The sequence below is a fragment of the Prunus persica genome, chromosome G1 (genome assembly GCF_000346465.2).
Source record: "Prunus persica cultivar Lovell chromosome G1, Prunus_persica_NCBIv2, whole genome shotgun sequence".
In the NCBI taxonomy this organism is placed as follows: domain Eukaryota; kingdom Viridiplantae; phylum Streptophyta; class Magnoliopsida; order Rosales; family Rosaceae; genus Prunus; species Prunus persica.
In genome coordinates, this window is record NC_034009.1 from 46,389,988 (window position 1) to 46,410,008 (window position 20,021).

Here is a 20,021-nt window from a genome sequence, read left to right on the forward strand (position 1 = left end):
GATAAGTGCTGTCTCGTTGCTCGAGGTAAAAATTATTCATCTTTCACATGTAAACACAAATAGTAGTGGCTTAATCTGACACAGGTGATGATACTGGCAGTGCCGGTGGCGATGGTGGTTTGTCGATCATGGTGGGGGAGGTAGTGGTGGAGGAATTGGGGGTGGTAATGGTAGTGGTTGTGGCGGTGGGTGTGATGATGGTGATGATGCTGGTAGTGACTAGCAGTGGTGGTGACACTGAGGGTAATGGTGGGGCTGATAGTGGGGATGGTAGTTGGGGTGAAGATGAGGGTAAGGGCGGTGGTGGCGGCGTTAGTGATGGTGATGGGGCTGGCGGTGGAGGTGACAGTGGGGGTGGTGTGGGGGGTAAAGGCGGTGGTGGCAGTGGCAGTGATTGTGATGGTGCTGGCGGTGGGTGGTGACGGTGGGAGCGGCGACGGTGGCGGTGATGGTGATGACGCTGGCTTGTAAAGAAAAGAGAGGGTGGAATTTTCAACTCAAGTTATGTTTGTAGTGGCAATGGTTGTGGCATGACAACCATGTTGATTGTGATGTTCTGCCTTGGAAAGAAAAGATTGCATACTTAAGACTTTCTTGGGTGCTAATACCGGGACGTTTCTTGAGTGCTAATAGTGGGTGATTCAGGCAAAACAAAATTTGAATGATATGATAAACCGTTGGAACATTACAACCTTGCTTTTTCTAAGCTCTTCACAAGAATATATATATATATATATTTTTTTTTTTTTTCACATAATCTTGGAACATCATCTTCTAATCACAATAATCTTGGATAGGATTTGATGAGGGAAAAGGGATGAGAGAATGAACCAACGTAATGCGGTGGACATACATCCCAACCCAATAGTTAAACAGACCGAATCAAACAAGTGAGATATGTAGTTATCCGAATACTCTGGATATATCATTTACATATCATTTGTACACTCAAATAGTATTAGTAGCCAAGCCCTGCTCTTTTTAAAATACCAACTTTCTTATAAATTAAACAAAATCTCCGCAGAAAGATACATAATTCGATTCATCCTGTTAAACCCAAGAAGATTATTGTATTGTAATCCAAAACCAAACAATACCACAATATTACTCTCAAGACGAAATTTGTTTCTGCTGCAGACATGAGCAATAATACTACTAATCATAACTGATTCACAGAATGTTCCACTTTCTCTCTAATGCCATACTTATCCTTTCCAGGCAAACCACAGCACTCAACGGATAATCAGAAACTGCACGTACACAAACAGATTTATTAACAAACAAAATCATAAAGCAAAACAAAATAAGAGCTTCTGCCCTGAAGAGAAACAAAAAATAGAACAATATCATGGCAATCAAAGGAACCATCAAACTGGCCAAGACAAATAGAATAATATAAAACCTAGAAGAATGGAATCCGATACCAGGACTTCTCACTCAAAACATATCATATTATCAAAGGTGAGCCTCGGGTGAACTTTCCTAACTATAATATGATTTCTTTTCTGGTTTTTAAGCACGTTTCTTCATATATATTTTAACTTTGCAACAAGAGCCTAGGGTAAACTTTACTATCTATCATCAGTGCTTATTCATGTCAGTATTACCATCATCCTCTGAAAAACACTAACATTTTTTCTCTTCAAATAATACAAACCAAAAGACAAAGACAAGTTATGAGAGGCATAACCTGATATGATATCATCCACATTCTCGCTTTCAATTCTCCCGTGAGCCATTGCACCAACCTGAACATCAGGTTAGTTAATCAACTAATGAACCAAACCACTTAATACCAAATGTGTAATGAAAAACATACGATAGGAACTATAATGCTCATACCACGAAAACAAGGTTGGCATTATCGCTGACATCATGTACATAATCCCGTAAGTCAACTGCCTTTTGCGAACTCAAAGAAAGACCTGAAGTGACAACATGTTTTCAGTCAAAGAAGCTTTTAATGAAAACAGAACCATGCACATTATTGGAGCCTTACCTATCTTGAGGGAATTGGCAGGTAAATGCTGAGCTACAGGGTTCTTAACCACACGCAAGAGACTTCCACGTCCACCCGTGGATTTAATGCTGAACTTTTGCAATAATTGTGCTGCAATATATAAGAAGAAAGATAAAGGTACGGAAAAAATAATAACAATGTGGACGAAAATAGATAAGAATAATAGTTCACTCTGTTATCAATGAAACACTAACACATCATACAACAGAACTTCTCCAACGATTCTGGTATAGTAGCACGTGGTTCAACTTTAATGAGCACCCCTTCATCAGTTCTAATATACACAGCATGTAGTCTACCAGCCTTGCAAAGTCGGGTATCCATGATTCGACGGAGAGCCTGAACATAACAGATTTGCAAAAAACTTGTTAAGACAAAAGTAAAGTGCATTTGCATGATAGAAACATCAAATTGAGGTCACTGGTAAAATGGGAATGGCTTCCATGTCCATGTCCCCAATATAACCATATTCATTGGTGTGCCACAAGGAGTCAAATCCTAAAGAATTATATTCATCCAATAATTTGATAGACTAACAGCTACAGCTTCAAAGTTGATTGTTGTATATTTATCTGATAGACTAATCACTGCCCGTTATTGGAGAAAGATATGCCTTAATGAGAAGTTACCAATCATCTAAACTTAACAATGTCCCTACGCACCTCATGAACAATGTCGGGTCTGTATTTATAAGGATCCATTTTCTTTCTCCGCAAAGAAGTCAGCATGTACTTGTTGATTTAAAAATCCGGTATGTCTGAAACAACAAAAGTATAAGGTTAAATCAGAATGAACAAAGTAAGACCAACAAAGGACCAGAAGCAGTGAGTGGGATGGACGAACCAGTAAAACAACAACTCAAAATCATTAAAATAGGAAAAGGAGAGGCAAGGGATGACCCTGGTGCATTCATAAAAATGTTTACCCTTCCGACAAACAGCAGGGCACCAAAAGAAGCCTTTTCAAAGAACAAAAGTAACTCCACGGTTCATGTTCTGATTGGAAAGAGTAGGTGGAATCCCAAGAAGTTGGTACATAGAATCTTCATTATTCTGTTCATCTTCACCTTGTTTGATCCCTCCAAATCTAGAATTCGAATTACGCCCTGAGCATGGCCTTAAGGCATGTCTCTTCATTTTTCTATTTTCAGTCCTAGAACAAACAAGAGACATAACCATGGAGGATGCGTGAATTAAATTATGGCAAATTACAAGGGGTAATCCATGCAACTAGTCCACTACAGAGATGCACACCAAAGTTGGAAAAGAATATCGTCTATTACCACCACACAAAAAAAATGTCATAGAAATTATAACTTATGGAGTTATAATTTGGACGGTGGGTTGTATCATATTCAATATGGACGACTGTAGACTTCTATGTAATTGACTGGGCATCACTAAATAAACCTATTAATATATTAGTAATAGTTCCAGTTAAGAACTGTTATATTAAAAGTTATTAAGAAGAAAAGTATAGTATGGATAAATCATATATATGTAAAGTAGTGTATGAAGCTGTGTTTCGGCACCAGTAGAGAAAATAATATAAAAATCTAAAATTTGTTTCCACACCTTTTTTCTCAGGTATCAAACAGAAATTTAGACCAAAAAAATATATTGAGAGAAGAGATGTGGTGGTAGTACCGGTGGAGGTGATAGACCTTTGGCGCCGAATAGAGAGAAAGAGATAAGAGGGAGATAGAGTTTATAGCTCAGAGCTCAGAGCAAAAGAAACAGGTTGAGAGAGATGTTGCCGATAGATGAGGGCAGGGGCGTGGATCCTCTCTGTGCTGGGCAGCATTCAGGCCGTTCCTGGTAGCGGCAGCAGAGAAAGAAGAAGAGACGACAGGTGAAAGGTTTTCAGGGTGGTTGAGACGACTTGAAAAAGGGAGAGCGATAAGATATCTTCTAGGGTTGGACAAAAAGGTGAAAGCAATTGCTATATTTGTTTTAAGAAGCCGGTTAATTGCACGTAAACGGATTGAATTCGGATCGTATATGCCTCAATTTAAATTTGAATTCATTTATAATTGAATTATCAAATTCGAATTATATTCGGACTAATTAATAAACGGGTCATATCAGACCCTCTATTTATGAAAATTATCAATTCTGACCTGGACTCGTGCGAGTTTGGGTCGTGCTAGGGCTGGCAATGGGTCGTGTCGTGTCGGGTTCGTGTCGTGTCGGGATAATAAACCTGTCAAGAATGCTCAACCCGAACCCAACCCATTTAATAAACGTGTCGTGTCGGGTTCGGGTCGTCTTTTATCGTGCGGGTTTCGAGTCGTGTAACGGGTTTATAAAGAATAACATGCATGTTACAAAACTCACAACCGAAAAAATTTTAATTAAAAAAAACAGAGAGAGTAGAGAAAATATAAGGAAAAGAAAGAAAAAAAAAGATAGAGAGAGGAGAGAAGAGAGAAGCTAAAGAAAGAAAAAAATAGAGAGAGAGAGAGAGAGAGAGAGAGAGAGGAGAGAAGATTGAAGGAAAGTAAGAAAGAAAAAAGAGAGATGAGAGAAAACTGAAGAGAAGGAAAAAAAAAAAAAGAGAAGAGGAAAGGAAAAGAGAGGAAAAAAAAAAAAAAGGAGAAGAAAGAAGGAAAAAAAAAACAAAGAGGAGAAGAGACGGGTTGACGGGTTGTACACGGGTTGACACGACTCGTGACACGACCCGTTTAATAAACGGGTTAGATAGGTATTATAGCGGGTTAGCGGGTTGACCCGAAACCCACCCGTTTATTAAACGGGTCAGAACGGATTGACCCGAAATTGACCTGTTTTTTTATCGTGCGGGTTGAACCCGCTAATTTCTCGTGCGGGTTTCGAGTCGTGTATCGGGTCGTATCCGAAATTGCCACCCCTAGTGCTCATGACAGTCCACTAAACGAGCTGAGATGGCCCATATCAAATTTGACTTATATATTGCTTTTGTTTTTATATTTTTTTTTACAACTTTATTTAAATCTTTTTAACAATTATGTATATACAAATAAGATTTATCATTTGTTGTAAAAAAGGTTAATAACTTTATTTAAAATACATTTAAATAGAAAATGACTATATTATTGTTTGGATTTTAAAAATTGAAACTTAAAAAATAAAATCTTTTTTTATATATAAAGAAAACATTACATTTTAATATATATTATTAGAGAAAAGAAATTGAATTGAATTTAAGATATAAATGCAATAATATTTTGTAATATCTTTCTCTAAAATAAATATAATGGGCCGGCATGTTGAGTTTTGGGCAAGCCTCATCCCGGCCCGCTCAAAGATGTTGGTCATGCCGTGTCGGGCCTTACTTAAACAGGCCATGCTAGTGCTATGCTCAGGCCGACCTGATCTGTTTGACACCTCTAATTCGGGGTTATTGGATTGTATATATCAATCCATATCTGTTACGCATCGGATTCGAATTGGATTGGATTATTATTGTATTTATTTTGAGATATACATCAAAATTTCATTAGTAGCCTCGTTCTTTTATTGTCTTTATCTACTTTTTAAATCAAATTTTGACATTTTATCATAAAATTTAGTTTTAAATGTATTCTTAGTGCATATAAAACTAAAATTACTCATTTACACATATAAAATATTAATATAAAGCATAGAAAAACTAAATTATACTTCATACTAAGTTGGATCGGATCATTATTGAATTGGATCAACTATAATCCATATTCAAATCCATTTATATTTGGATTATTGGATTCATATTGTAATCAAATTATCAGATTGAGAAGTCCAATACGTCTCCTCTTAATTACACCGAATTTTGATCAAAATTCAATCCATTGACATGTCTAGTTGCATACTTAAACCAAAAAAAAACGTTACACAACATATAAATATTTATAGAATTATGGTTTCTATAGTCATATATGTCACATAAAGAGATGAATATATATTTTTTTTAATGAAGTAAAGGCACGAACTGTCAATATAAATAAGTTCACTTCATTTTTTGCAAAAACTTATCCTAAGTACTTACTCAGTTAATTCGACACGATTTCTTGTGTTCAGTGTATAATTATTCTCTTTTTATAACAATAATAATAATTATTATTATTGTATAACTATTCTCTATGTGTACCGATTTGACACAATTATTTATGTTTTACATCAAAAGAGCACAAATGTGACTTACTAATGCGTAATGTCAGAAAAGATGGCATGATATTGTATTGTGCTCCTATGTCTAGGATGATAACGGGCCGGTTCGAGCATCTCCGTCCCCACTCCCTATTCCCGCCCATCCCCAATAAAAATTTTCAGGGAATCCTTGTCTTCATTGGGGGTTGTCTCTCAAATCCGCCCTGAATTCCCTATTTTTTTTAATTAAGAAATGTATTTATCTTACATTATAACACTTAAATTTCACTTTAAACTATCATTTAACTTAGTTATATTCAATTGAAATATAAAATTCAACTCAATTACTCAAAATCATCTCAATTTAATTTGAAAAAAATTAATAAAATCATATTATAAACACCCAAATCATCTCAATATAAAATTCAACTCAATATCATGTAATGTGTGGTCTTATGTTTTTATTCTTTCCATTTATTGTGCTGATTTTAATTACTTTTGTTTTTCACTAATTTTGTGATATTTAATGCCAAATTGCATATAATTTAGTACTTTTTTTTTTCCCTAAAGATTAATGTACATTATGAAAACATAAAAGAAATAGCATACAAACATAGGTAAACAAAAGGTGAACGCGTAGGTTTGATATTTGTAATTTAGTATTGGTAAATTAGTATGATATTTGTAAATTAGCATACCTACAAACTAGTATAGGTAAATCAGTAGGATATTTTTGTATTTTGCATACCTACAAAATATAGGTAAACAATTTGTACAAGTATAGGTAAATTAATATAAGTATACCTATAAATTAGTGTAGGTTTGTAAACAATGTACAATGTCCATGGGAATCTGAATGGTTTTATGCATGAAATTGCATAGCTACACCACCTATAAGCCTAGAGGGGGTAAATAGGCTTTTATCAAATTTCAATTTTAGCTTACCCAATTAAATCTGGTTTAATAACAAAGAAACCAACAAGCAAAAAATATAAAGTACGCATCAATTTTAATGTGGAAAAACTCGAAGACGAGATTGAAAAACCATTGGCACTTTGCGAGGCAAAAAGCAATTCAGTAAGATAATCAAGAAGTACAAAAAAAACTCTACTCAACTCAACTTATTAGACTTCTTTATAAGGTAGCCGAAGCTCATGCCTCTTGCTACTTCTCCAATCTTGCGAATTGATTCTCGTTCGTCTTCTTAAGTGCGACACAAACTCGCCTTATTCATTAATCATCTTGAGGCACGAACCCACCAAGACTTGTCTTCTCGACTCACCAAGGCACAAGTCACCAACTCAAAGACGTATATATGAATGAATATTATAATTCAAATAGATTTAACAAGGAACAATCTACATGCAAGGCCATCCGGTTAATGGGCCTACGAGGCACACAACCTTAGAATCATAATCTGGAAATTCCTATAGGTCACCTGTGGTCCACTGAACACATCTTCAAATTTTGGTCTCAATCTAATGGACGAATCATCGTCGATCACACACTCGAATGACAATCAGTTAACATAACCCTAGAATCTTTGATTCGGAAGATCCAAAACTTCAATTATGGATTTGTAAGTCTCTATACACTCATGATGGTATGAGGAACAATATATCCCCAAATAGGGACGATCTAACGGTCCATAATAGGCGAAACTCCAACTTTCAATCAAACGATCGAATCTCGCCAATTCGAGCATACCGTCATGCTTGGAACAACGTGTGAAATTTTTTAGGGTGGAACACAAGTTTGACAGAGCTACAGAGAGAGAGAGAGGCATGCAGACACTAGATTTTTAATTTTTATAACCCTTTTTTGAAATTACCAAAATTCCTTTTGCACCCTTCTTTTTTCTTTTTCTTTTTTTTTTTTTTTTTGGTGTGGAGAATATTTTGAATTTTTTTGGAAAACAGTTGAAAATTTTAAAGCTGTCCAACATTTGAAAAGTTGAAACTGGCTCAAAATTAAAAATTCATACGGAAAGCTCACAAAACTATTTATATTATTACTTAGAGCATCTCTAAAGAAAATGTCAAATAAGCTATGTCTGTTATAAAATAACCTGGAATATGTGCGAATATTGAGCTGCACGTAAAGTAGATGGGACACAGTATTTAACGAGGTTCGGCTATGCCTACGTCCTCGGAGAGCAGCAGCAGTAACTTTTCACTATATAAAATAATATGGCTACAACTTTTGGTGTTTACAATATGTGTGCTCACTGACTTTTCTCTCTAGGAGAATTTCTCTCTGCTCTCTCTTTCCTCTTTCTTCCTTCTCTTCCTCTTGTCTCTTTCCTTTTCTCTCTTTCCTTTTCTCTCTTTCCTCTTCTCTCTTTCCTCTCTTCTCTTTCCTCTCTTTGTAACCCTATTGGATCAAAAAAAAAATTGAGGCAGAACCACACAAAACAAAAATAGTTGAGACAAACAAAAGAAAAAGGGTTAACATTGTTGTAAAGTATAAAGTAGCGGAGCCCACTTACTATTTGTTTGTAGACTTTGGTGCATGAGTTTATTCACGGGTGAATAGTGAATAGTGAAGATGAATCACGGGTGCCATTTATCAATGCCTATAAATAGGCAACCTGCAAAGTGAAAGGGAAGAGAAGAAAAGAAGAGAAAGGGAGAAACGGAAAAAGAAGAGGAAAGAAACAAAGAAGAGGAAAGAAAGAAGGGAAAGAGAAAAGAGGAAAGAGAGAAGGGAAAGAGAAAAGAGGAAAGAGAGAAATGGAAAGAGACAAGAGGAAGAGAAGGAAGAAAGAAAAAAGAGAGAGCAGAGAGAAATTCTCCTAGAGAGAAAATTCAGTGAGCCACACATATTGTAAACACTAAAGTTGTAGCCCTATTATTTTACATAGTGGAAAAGTTACTACTGCTGCTCTCCGGGGACGTAGGCATAGCCGAACCTCGTTAAATACTGTGTCTCATCTACTTTACGTGCAGCTCAATATTCGCACATATTCCAGGTTATTTTATAACACGTTATCAGCACGAGAAGCTCTCAGGTATAATTTTTGTGCTGCACTATTATTTATACTACTAACCATTATGTTGATGTAAAGAAGAAAAGCCAACGCATCTAGCTTTCCACTAATATATCAGTATAATATATATATATTATATATATATGAAAAGTTGATGGTAATATAATATACTATATTTATCTGCTTTTCTATTACTAACCATTAACAAAAATGGACCCTTGGTAATACTAAACATATTATCAGTGGGAGACCGTTACTAATACTAACACTTTCCTTATCTTGTTCAGTGGTGGTTTTTATTCCCACATTTATTTTATTTACTGTACGGTGTAGGTTTATTACCCATACAACAGTATTTATTTAAAAGGGTGGTGCGGGTTTATCGCCCATGCCTTTACTTTTATTTAAATGTATGGAGCAGAATTAGTGCCCATACAAGCACGTTTACTTTACCGCACATTTAATTTTATTTAAGGTATGGTGCGGGAGCTATTTAATTTATTTAAGCTATGGTGCGGGATTAGCGTCCATACAGCAAGCAATTTAATTTATGAATTTAATTTACTGCACATTTACATTTATTTAAAAGGGTGGTGCGGGTTTATCGTCCACGCCTTTACTTTTATTTAAATGTATGGTGCGGGTTTATCGTCCATACCAGTAATTTATTTACCAGCAATTTATTTTATGGATTAATTGTGCTGTATGATGAGTTTTTACAGTATGCAGATCAGGACCAGAAGTTCCTTGATCCTCATCATACAATTACATCAGGACTTGAAGATCCTTGATGATGGTATTAATATGAGAGCTGGCAGTCTCTCCGGTACTGTATTTGTAAACATGTGATCGAAATTAAGGGTCCTTGATCCCTGACATGTAAATAAGAACCTAGAGTTCCTTAATGATGTAACAGTACCGTATTGGTTCATAGTGCCGTACACATTGATGATAACTGTACTGGCAGATGAATAGATACGTATTCATGACTTGATGAATAGTACTATTCACATGAATAGTGACGTATGCATAAATATGAACCATTTTGGGTAAACCGTCACTATATACAAAAGGGAACCTGCAGTTCCTTAAACTCATGGATGAGCAATTAAATGAGATGCCAGAAGTTCCTCAAAATATGGACAATTATGTAAGGGCTTGAAGTCCCGAAATATGTACAGAAAATTGTAAAAATGTCCATACCATGAGAATATGTGGCTTTGGCCTGAAGTTCAAAATTTAACAGTGTTGAGAACCTGAAGTTCCAACAATTAAATGGACAACCCTTGAGGTATTATTGCAAATTGTGGTATGCCACATATTTCTTTGGCATAAGAAGATGATGAATTTAAAGTTCGATTTTGTTATAATCGACACCTCAAGGAAGAAATATATTTTGTGAATTCCGGTTGTTAAGAATACACCGCGAAATGGATAATATCAATATAAACCTCAAATAATGAATTGAGGCTCCCCACATATTTTGTTATATCTGGGCCGGAAGCCCATGGATCCAAATATATGAGAGATCCTGAACTTGAAGTTGTGGGTATATAGTAGTTAATGCTCTTCACTACTATATTGCGATATTATCATGACTTTTACTCAATTCACATTTCATGTCCATTTGAAAAGGGCAAATAAATTCTGAGTTTGTGCCCAGGCCAAAAGTTCCGGGCTACCATGCAATTTGGGAGAGACAATGTGGTTATTTGAACCTATAAGGCACAAGGTTCCAAACCGTCATTTTGAAAAGACGTAAAAACCACAGGTGCAAGTTTAAGAATGTGCGCAATTATTATTACAGGAACATACAACAGATAGATTTTTTTTCACCTGCAATGAAGGTGCAGGCCCTGTAAAATCTATAAAATTACATTATGTTCTGGAAGCCTCTGAAGGAAGAGTACGGCGCCTCTTAAGCTTGGCCATGAGCTTCTCGTGGTCTCCCAAAATTCTTTCATTGGAGACCTGCAGCATGTCTAGCCTTCTCAGTGTATCAACAGAGTATGAACTCACCAATTTCAACAAGGAATTATTCTCTCCTTTAAGTTTCTCAACCTCCTGTTGAGACTAATGAAGCATTCTTTGAAGAGACGAATTTTCAGTTGTCAGCTTCTCAACCTCGTTTGCTCTAGCACGCAAACGATAAGCCATGTTAGAAACAGAAGCAGCACTCTGAATGCTAAAAGCCATTGAGTCATCAATAGCCTCTTCCTCAGACCTCCCTGTTAACAGCATTTCATCCATTGGAGTAATAAAATTCCTAGCTACTATGACAGCAGTAGCATCATTCATCATCACAGAATCATTAACTGTGAGATGACGATTTTGGGATACAAAGGATGGACGCCAAACTTGGGCATCATTGGTAGTTGTGGGAGCATCATTTAAATTGAAATAATTTGGGCAGGAAGAAGAGGAAGCCATTTTTGAGAAGGTTTCGAAGAAAGTCTTAGGAAAAACTAAAGTTTCAGAAAATGAAGAAATTTGAGTTGAAACGCAGTTGCTCCAATCAAGTTTTGCAAAGGCCATATCTATAGGAGGAAATATGGCTACTGTTTTTCAGGACCCCAATATCTTCTCGAATCCCCATATTATCTTTTTCTTTCCCAGAGTCCAAAACTTCACGTGGCCTCTAATAATGCCTGTCGGCACTTTCGGCGTTTTCAAGTATTATTTTCAAAGCCGATCTTGCTTTACGGATTTCACGGAGCTACTTTTTCAAAAGCATCCCGAGAATCTCGCAATTTTCCTATGGTTAATTTGAAATTCACCGGTTCTACCTATTCATTGTATTTGTGTATAAATGTGTTACTAACGAAATTTTCTTTGCAGAAGACATCCAGTTTACTCCATACCTAGTGATGCGATATCTACTTGTTTTTTTTATCAGTGAGCACTCAATATGCCCGAGAAGCAAGACTATCTCTGATCATCCATTCAGGAAGCGAGACTATCCCTGATCACGTTTCCGCCACATCCGGGAACTGTGAAGGCAACCTTATGCTCTAATCTCCGGAAGTTCTTCTAGACTAGAAGAAATGAGAGCTTGTTGTTTGCTCCCACCAGCTTTCTTCCCTGATTGCTTACCTTCTCTTGCAATCAATATCACATTATTTTTGCATTTTTTCTCTTTTTATAACTCTCTGTTCATAAGAGATTTTATTTCTTTAGAATGAACATCTGAAGAATGAATCCATGCAGTGATCCTAACTCTGAGAGTTATTTGTTTTTGACAGAGAAGAGAATTGTGATTTTTGCTCTTGCAGGATATAACAAGATCATCAAGCGATACTTTATATTTACTGGGCCGATACGAGCTTGAATGATACTTGAGAAAAGTTTCTCCCACCTAAGGATGTAAGCAATACTTGTGTTATTTTATGCTTATATACATATTTGATATTTTATCTTGAAAGGTAACCAAATGGGGAGATAAGTCCGTTCCAAAAGAATGGCTTGTATGTATCCATGAATTATTAACGCAAATTTTACAGATTGCAAGTTGGATACATTGATAATACACTGCACAGATTAAAGTCCCATAAGAACAGAATATGGGTATAGCAGTGATCAATATGATGCACGCCTGTTGCGTAGCAAATGATGTGGATTGAAGTCCCGAAAGGACAATCCTTTGACATGTCAATATTGATATTATGCACGCCTAATGCGTAGCAAATTATATGGGTTAAAGTCCCATAATATGGGTTAAAGTCCCATAAATTAATTGACATGTATGTATTAATCTGTGGCATGCCTGCAGCATGACAGATATATGGGTTCTAAATGTTCCAACTCCCTAAATGGAGATTATCCACGCCCTACTATAAAATAACGCTCCATTGGAGGTTATAATCCACATTCTCACATAATAAAAGCCCCCTGCAGTGGCTTGGGTACCCAAAAGCAAAGAAATGCTTATAATTGATGCATGCGCATGCATATGAGAATGGTGGGATCATGAATTGATGAATGACAATTTTTAATTTTGGAGTAGCTACTCAAATCATCAATGGGCTGTGTTGATTGGAACCACGTTCAATTATTAAATGTCGACAATATTATTGGCCAAAATGGAACGAGGTAATTCCATTATAAATGAGAATGAACGTGAAAGAACAAACCCACAGTACGAACCCCAAATTTGTCAATACTGAAAGTTATACTTGGGTGTTCGGAATAAAAGGGAATATACTTACTTTGTATGACACAATGTTTCTGGCAGAAACAAGGAATGTTGGGTTTTCTCCATATTTATAGACTCAATTGTGCCCCTTTATTGCACATTTATGGAGACCAACATGTTATCTTTAAGGGTTATTAAATGCACAGAGCATATCACCTGAAGTGATTCCCTAAAGATGTATAAATAGCTGGGTTAAAGTTATATAATGTGTCATAAAGTTTAATCCCTTTAAACAAAATCCGTTGAGAGGATTGACATTGCATAAAGCAAGTCCCTAAAAGACATGTGCTTGAAGCACAAAATTTGTACTCAATATTAATATGCATAAATTACCTCAGTGAGTACATTGATGTGATTGCAACACATTAAAGATTCTGCAGAATTCAAGAAATATTTGTCTCGACTTAAGGATCGAGCATTATACCAACGAGATTATTGCTTATACTAAGAAAGTATTGAAGCATTTTTATGAGGATTATCCGTTGGACACTTTAATGATTTTTCGGAAGTATATTCGACCGGACATCATATTTTCCAGATAGGGCTCAACTCCATCACCATCATTTTGGAATGATGTGAGGTATATTTGATGCTATCTCCGCATAACACCTTGTATGGGCATATTCTTTCAAGTGAACTTATAAATAGCCCAAGTTTTGTTAGAAACGCGGACTCTGAAAATTTCTATGATTTACATAGAGATAGCTCACTGGAAATATATTTACTATATGAATTGTTGGTGGCTACACCATTCGCTCACTCCGAAAGATTCTCACTCCAAAAGATAGTTATGAAGACATCAGGGGGAGATATTAATTAGGGGGAGTATCCAGAAGTATGCTATACAGATTGTTGTACTCTTCTTTCTTCCTTCCATCAGTTCTCTACCTTACTAGGTTTTCTCCAAGCAAAGTCTGATGAAACAACTGACATATTATTTGTGGTCTCCAAGGAGGAGTGTTGTAAAGTATAAAGTAGTGGAGCCCACTTACTATTTGTTTGTAGACTTTGGTGCATGAGTTTATTCACGGGTGAATAGTGAATAGTGAAGATGAATCACGGGTGCCATTTATCAATGCCTATAAATAGGCAACCTGCAAAGTGAAAGGGAAGAGAAGAAAAGAAGAGAAAGGGAGAAACGGAAAAAGAAGAGGAAAGAAACAAAGAAGAGGAAAGAAAGAAGGGAAAGAGAAAAGAGGAAAGAGAGAAGGGAAAGAGAAAAGAGGAAAGAGAGAAAAGGAAAGAGACAAGAGGAAGAGAAGGAAGAAAGAAAAAAGAGAGAGCAGAGAGAAATTCTCCTAGAGAGAAAATTCAGTGAGCCACACATATTGTAAACACTAAAGTTGTAGCCCTATTATTTTACATAGTGGAAAAGTTACTACTGCTGCTCTCCGGGGACGTAGGCATAGCCGAACCTTGTTAAATACTGTGTCTCATCTACTTTACGTGCAGCTCAATATTCGCACATATTCCAGGTTATTTTATAACAAACATCAAAATATCCCTTCTAGGTTTGGGGTCATTTTTAATATGGGTTCCGGAGTATCAATTTCATCAATTTACACTCAATGTTTTCAAACTTGTTCAATTTTATCCTTTCGTTAAGTTGATCGTGTGGTCAATCGTTAACTATTGATGTGGCCACCGTGGGACCCAAAAATTTAATTTTTTTAACTTAAAAACTAATTTAAAATTTTAGAAATTAATTTTACAAGCTAACCCAAAAACATAAAATTGAAAAGAAAAAAAAATTAACATAAAAGCAAACCCTACCGAACCTCCACTTTCCCCAGCCGCACCAACCCCTACCTACCACCACCCCATACCCAGCCCCACCTGCCATCGCAACCCACATCCCTACCCACGACCCAACCTTTCACAACCCAGACTCTCTCTATCTCTGTTTCTCTCTCACTCTATGTCACATAAATTTTATTCCATGGAGAAAAGTCTTAAAGCATAACTTAATTGATTTAGAAAACCCCAGAAAGGATCATTGCATGAAGTCAATCCCATAATCAAATTTCAAAGGGATTTTCAAAGCAAAAGAGAGATACCTAAGAAGGGAAAATAGTGCAACTTTTCTAATTAAGCAAACAATGATAGAGAGGAGAACCATAAAAAAAATCAACATAACAACATAACATTGGCAGAGGCATGAAGGAAATAAAAGAAAGGGAAAAGTGGCAATTGTGGGGGTGGCTGGGTACGAAAAGAGGGCTACCATACTTTGAGGTGGAAAAGAACTTTTAGATATCCATGGCAGCAAGGTCTCGCCCAATGCCTTCAGCTGCATAGCTATAGCATACAGTCGTAGCAAGGTTGTGGCTCGAACTGCCCACAATTTTAGACGCACCAGTTGTGTCCTAGAAATCACCAAACCATTTAGATTTTCTTCTTAAATGCTCCAATTCATAAAAGTCTTCAACTTTGATCCCTCCAGCAATCAAACTCTTAAACACTTCAGCTTTGATGCCTAGGATCATTATTGTTGAACAACTTCTCCTTATTCACCTCTCATTGTTGGGCTTGCTGGGTGGTTACAATTTAGGAAGAGGGAAATGGAGAGGAGAAAGGAGCAATGAGCTAGGCTGGAGGAAGGGATGGAGGGATGGTGCTACCGGTACTGCTACTGATGAGAAGATTGCGACTGTTGTTGGGGGCGACCACGACTGGGGTTGGAATGAGTGTCGATGGGTATGGAGGTCAGTATGGGTTGGTGCGGCTGGAGAAAGTGGAGGCAGGGTAGGGTTTGCTTTTATTTTATTTTATTTTATTCAATTTTACAATTTTTTTGGTAGGTTGTATAATTAATTTCTAAAATTTTAAATTATTTTTTAAGTAACAAAAAAAAAACTTAAATTGTTGGGTTCTATGGTGGCCACGTCAGCAGTTAACGATTGACCACACGGTCAATTTAAAGGAAGGATAAAATTGGACAAGTTTAAAAATGTTGAAACGTAAATTGATGAAATTGATACTCTATAGTCCATATTGAGAATGATCTAGGGGTGGCAATTTCGGACACGACCCGATACACGACTCAAAACCCGCACGAGAAATTAGCGGGATACAAAAGGGTCAATTTTGGGTCAACCTGTTCTGACCCGTTTAATAAACGGGTGGGTTTCGGGTCAACCCACTAACCCGCTATAATACCTATCTAACCCGTTTATTAAACGGGTCGTGTCAACCCGTGTACAACCCGCTAAAAAATAAAGACAAATGAAGACTTAGCAAACACACAAGGGGTTTCGAACCCCTACCATCCTCATTTCTCTCAAACCTCTTGTCCACCATGCTACAAACAACTTTGTGATTTTATGGTATGCCTTTTGATATTTATAATGTTTCTTTTTCTTTTGTGTTTTCCTTTCTTTTCCATCTCTCTTCTCCTCTTTTTCTTTTTCTTTCTTTTCCTTCTTTCTTTCTTCTTTCTCATCTCTTTTTTTTTCTCTCTTTTCCTTTCCTCTTCTCTCCCTCCTCTCTCTATCTTTTTTTTTTCTTTTCCTTATATTTTCTCTACTCTCTCTGTTTTTTTTTTAATTAAATTTTTTTCAGTTGTGAGTTTTGTAACATGCATGTTATTCTTTATAAATCCGTTACACGACTCAAAACCCGCATGATAAAAGACGGCCTGAACTCGACATGACACGTTTATTAAATGGGTTAAGCATTCTTCACACGTTTATTATCCCGACACGACACAACCCATTGTCAGACCCCAACCCTAGAGGAGGGTATTTTGATGTTAGCCCAAAGAAAAATATAGAAATTCAAATGGGCTTCTATAATCTATACAAGCCAAGCGTGTCTCAAACTAAAAAAAAAAGGCCAAGCGTGTGGGAAGCTATAAGCAATAACGCTTTTCCCCTTTATCCAAGAACCCTAGGTAGTATTGGAATAACAGAAACAAAATATGGGGAGGCGGAAGAGGGAGGAGATGTCGCAGTCGCAGTTACAGAATTGCTCAAGCAGGACGGTGAAGCCGAAGTTGGAAGAGAAATCGACGACAACAATGGAGAAAACAGAAGATGATGTCACACTCACACATAATAATGCGAATGATAAGGTCCGGGCAATTTTTGTTGTAGAAAATGCTTCTCTGACAAAGGGCTTCGTTCGAAAGCGGTGGAAGATTCTGGATTCAGAAGAAGACGCTGATTTCCTGCTCAAGCAAAAGAAGGATCTAAATGATTTTAGGCCTGGAAGGGTTTACGAGGTTTGTTCTTGAATTACAATTGACATTGATCAGACCTTAAAAAAATTAATTTCTTAGGTTATAAAATCCTTATAAGTTCTTTGCTCACCAAATATAGGATATCATCAACCACATAAATTCATGTCTTGGGATTGAGATTAACATAAGGGTTACTGTAGAATTGCAACGTCCCGTGCCAATAACACAATGACACACGGGATAATTTTTTCACTTGTCATTGTGTTGACCGTGAATAGCAAAACAGTGTTATCATCGTTATAAGAAAGTTTTTGTCGTTGGATTATGTCTTACTATTACTCTCTTTATATTATGCTTCTTTATTGTTTTTGGTTATATAACTTATGATTGTTAGTGTTTGACCCGTCTAGGCTCTTCGTGCGATTTTGGATAGCAAACTTAATAAAGCCGGTATGGTAGGAGCTGTGTATGTGAAAACTGATCAAGGAGTTTTATTTGAAATTAAACCCCATGTTCGTATACCAAGAACGTGCAAGCGCTTTTGTGGAGTCATCTGTAAGTTAGCTTCTACTCCCATTTGACATGTTTTCACGAAATATTTCCATGGAACTTACTCATGGCTTTGTCTTTTGACTTGTGCAATTCTAAAGTGGAGTTACTAGGGCATAAATGCATTCGTGATAAAGATACAAATGAAATTCTTATGCGTGTCGTTGAGGAACCTGTAACGCGACATTTACCTGTCAACTCTCGCGTCGTAGGTGAGCGTTGTATACTTCTATTTAAAGTTCTGAGTTTAGTGACCAGGACTAATATACCGGCTGTATTGGTATTGCAGGTCTCTCTTATAGTTCAGAAAAGTTGGTTGACATTGATGAATATGTTAATTCTGGCAGTGATGAATTAAATCTTGTTTTTGTGGTATGTTTCAGATTCTGAATTTCAATTCTTAGGTTTCCACTTCATCCTCATTTTGTATTTGAAATTTCCATGACTGCTTCTTATCAGGTGGGTGCAATGGTCCATGGGAAAATCAGTAAGGAGTATACAGATGATTTCATATCAGGTAAATGTATATGGCTGGAATTTCTCTTAGAATATAGACTAAAATTAAGTTGATTAAACATGCTTAGTTAATAGTTACACCCGAAACTGTTTCTCGTTTAGCTGGTTTTATTTTCATCTTTCAATCTAGTATTTGCTTTATGTTTCTTTATCTTTGCTGGAATGCTGAACCTCGCATTTGCTTGCCTCTGCAGTTTCGAATTATCCATTGAGTGCTCAATACTGCATAGGGTTGATTTGCGAGTCATTGGAGCATAAATGGAAAATCTTCTGAATGATATATGCATGTAGTTCTTTTATGTAGACGTTCGTACGTTATTATCGTGCCGGACGTTTATATAGGAGAAAATCTATACATGCGTATGTTTAATTCTTATTTAGGTGCATTTGGGATATTCCTGTAAGATGTAGTTTTTGTCCCAAATTTTTTTTTTTTAAAGTAAAGAGTTTATCCTCTTATGAAAATACTTTTGTAGCCAATATAAGGCGAATCAATTTGATGCTTTTTCTAGGCAATCGCAGCGTTTGGGAAGCGCCTATTTAGAAGCATAATATAACTAACTGTAGGGGCACCGTCGCGATGAGTCTCAAATTTTGGGTTCAAGTTTGGAACATAATTTCCATAGACTTTTTCTTCTTTTACATAATAAATAATTTGAAAACAAAAAGAAAACCTTTCTTCGCTTTTCCCAATAGTCACCAATCTATTTTTATTATTTCCTATGAACTTTCAGTTATGAATTAAAGTTTGATTAGATTTTAGGATTTGGCAAACAAATTAAGAAAGTATAATATTTCTACATTTATAACTGGAGGGCAATTGCTCCAAACCACTACCTTGGTGGGTCCTTTGCTAATCCGTTTATTTTTTAGATCATCATCGAAAGATGCAAAAATTCCTCAATTCAAAAAGAAATATCCAAACACAATCAAATAAATAGACAAACATAATGTTTTCGATAAGATAATGAAATATTCACGAAAATAATCAAGTGGTTAAACAACCTCTGATTTTTGGATGAAATTTTGCAAGAATAATCTTTGAATCATGTCCTAAAAATTGACCGGTTCAGACAACAAAATTGCATTCGAAATAGATCAAAACGAGTGATTAGCGTCGTATTAACTCATGATAATATATATATATATATATATATATATACAGAAATTCTCCTATGCGGACATCCGAATGTTATTATACAGAAATTAGTAACTTTCTTTTTGGTCAGTTGGGTTCTGTTTTGCTTTAATAAAGGGTGAAGTGTATATTTGCCTCTCTTAATATAAAGGGTCTTTGCAAGGTGAAAATTGGGTTCTGTTTTGTAGGTGAGAGTTTTTTTTTTTTTTTCTTTCAATTCTGAGGAAGAACTCTCAATTTTCTATGCGGATAAGGGTCCCATAAATCAAGTTTGTAAGAGGATTGATATAAACATTTGATTGTTATGAACTGTGAGCTGCATGTGAGAAGG

General features: G+C 36.2%; 3 protein-coding genes across 4 annotated transcripts in view; 2 read left to right on the plus strand and 1 right to left on the minus strand.

Moving 5' to 3' along the window:
- LOC109947703 (glycine-rich cell wall structural protein 2-like) overlaps positions 1-422 on the plus strand; it is a 782-nt gene extending 360 nt beyond the window's left edge. Inside the window, exon 2 of the mRNA XM_020558560.1 lies at positions 85-422. Coding sequence (XP_020414149.1) covers positions 85-422 — 338 coding nt within the window. The remainder of the gene's footprint in view (positions 1-84) is intronic.
- LOC18793068 (ribosomal RNA small subunit methyltransferase NEP1) lies at positions 883-2,801 on the minus strand. Of its 2 annotated transcripts, none has more exons than XM_020555757.1 (6): positions 2,683-2,801; positions 2,224-2,359; positions 2,000-2,110; positions 1,843-1,925; positions 1,691-1,748; positions 883-1,250 (listed from the first exon to the last, which is right to left on the minus strand). In XM_020555757.1, the coding sequence occupies exons 1-6, from the start codon at positions 2,746-2,748 to the stop codon at positions 1,171-1,173; spliced, it is 534 nt and encodes a 177-aa protein (XP_020411346.1). In that variant the 5' UTR covers positions 2,749-2,801; the 3' UTR covers positions 883-1,170. The 2 variants fall into 2 exon arrangements, with proteins under 2 accessions (XP_020411346.1, XP_020411345.1); XM_020555756.1 differs by having other exon boundaries at positions 2,215-2,359.
- LOC18791642 (ribosomal RNA small subunit methyltransferase nep-1) lies at positions 17,127-19,104 on the plus strand. Its single transcript, XM_007226659.2, has 6 exons — positions 17,127-17,529; positions 17,898-18,042; positions 18,138-18,248; positions 18,326-18,408; positions 18,496-18,553; positions 18,747-19,104. The coding sequence occupies exons 1-6, from the start codon at positions 17,227-17,229 to the stop codon at positions 18,824-18,826; spliced, it is 780 nt and encodes a 259-aa protein (XP_007226721.2). The 5' UTR covers positions 17,127-17,226; the 3' UTR covers positions 18,827-19,104.

Bases quoted from the DNA above. Each gene is read 5' to 3' on its own strand.
- LOC18793068 (XM_020555756.1), bottom strand. From the start codon at position 2,748: ATGCTGACTTCTTTGCGGAGAAAGAAAATGGATCCTTATAAATACAGA. The intron at 2,111-2,214 runs GTTAGTGTTTCA...TATATATTGCAG, and splicing joins GAAGTTCTGTTGTATGATGT to CACAATTATTGCAAAAGTTC. The intron at 1,926-1,999 runs GTAAGGCTCCAA...TTGTCACTTCAG, and splicing joins TGCCAATTCCCTCAAGATAG to GTCTTTCTTTGAGTTCGCAA.
- LOC18791642 (XM_007226659.2), top strand. From the start codon at position 17,227: ATGGGGAGGCGGAAGAGGGAGGAGATGTCGCAGTCGCAGTTACAGAAT. The intron at 18,043-18,137 runs GTAAGTTAGCTT...GCAATTCTAAAG, and splicing joins GCGCTTTTGTGGAGTCATCT to TGGAGTTACTAGGGCATAAA. The intron at 18,409-18,495 runs GTATGTTTCAGA...GCTTCTTATCAG, and splicing joins AATTAAATCTTGTTTTTGTG to GTGGGTGCAATGGTCCATGG.